This window comes from Bison bison, unplaced genomic scaffold, assembly GCF_000754665.1.
Source record: "Bison bison bison isolate TAMUID 2011002044 unplaced genomic scaffold, Bison_UMD1.0 scf7180017864516, whole genome shotgun sequence".
In the NCBI taxonomy this organism is placed as follows: Eukaryota; Metazoa; Chordata; class Mammalia; order Artiodactyla; family Bovidae; genus Bison; species Bison bison.
Genome location: NW_011495069.1, coordinates 4,561,279 through 4,561,654, shown reverse-complemented (window position 1 = coordinate 4,561,654; position 376 = coordinate 4,561,279). Strand labels below are relative to the sequence as shown.

The 376-nt window shown below is 73.1% G+C and overlaps 1 protein-coding gene across 1 annotated transcript in view; it reads left to right on the top strand.

The window, feature by feature from the left end:
• HSPG2 (heparan sulfate proteoglycan 2) overlaps window positions 1-376 on the top strand; it is an 82,302-nt gene that overhangs the window by 18,739 nt on the left and 63,187 nt on the right. Inside the window, 2 exon segments of the mRNA XM_010830236.1 lie at window positions 133-218; window positions 220-370. Of these exon segments, the coding sequence (XP_010828538.1) occupies window positions 133-218; window positions 220-370 (237 nt within the window).

Sequence of the window (376 nt, the reverse complement as noted above, 5' to 3'; positions counted from 1 at the left end):
GCGGCAGGCAAGAGGGGAGGTGGCCAGGGACCCGGGAGGGGTGGTAACAGGGTCAGGGGCCTGGGGACGGGGCGGGGGCAAGGGGAGAGGAGCCGCCCCTGCGTGCCAACACCGAGCGGGCTCTGTCCACAGAGGAGCCGATGCCCACGCTCAGCTCCCAGCCGCCCCCTCTGGGGGCCACTCCACCGCCGCCAGCCCAGCCGGAGGTCACTCCCCTCCCAGCAGCGCCCAGCCACCCCAGCCCCCCAGGCCGCACTGCCCAGCCCAGGCAGGCCTGTGCCCTGTGGGCCGCATGAGGCTGCGTGTCACAGCGGGCACTGCATCCCCAAAGACTACGTGTGCGACGGGCAAGAGGACTGCGCCGATGGCAGCGATG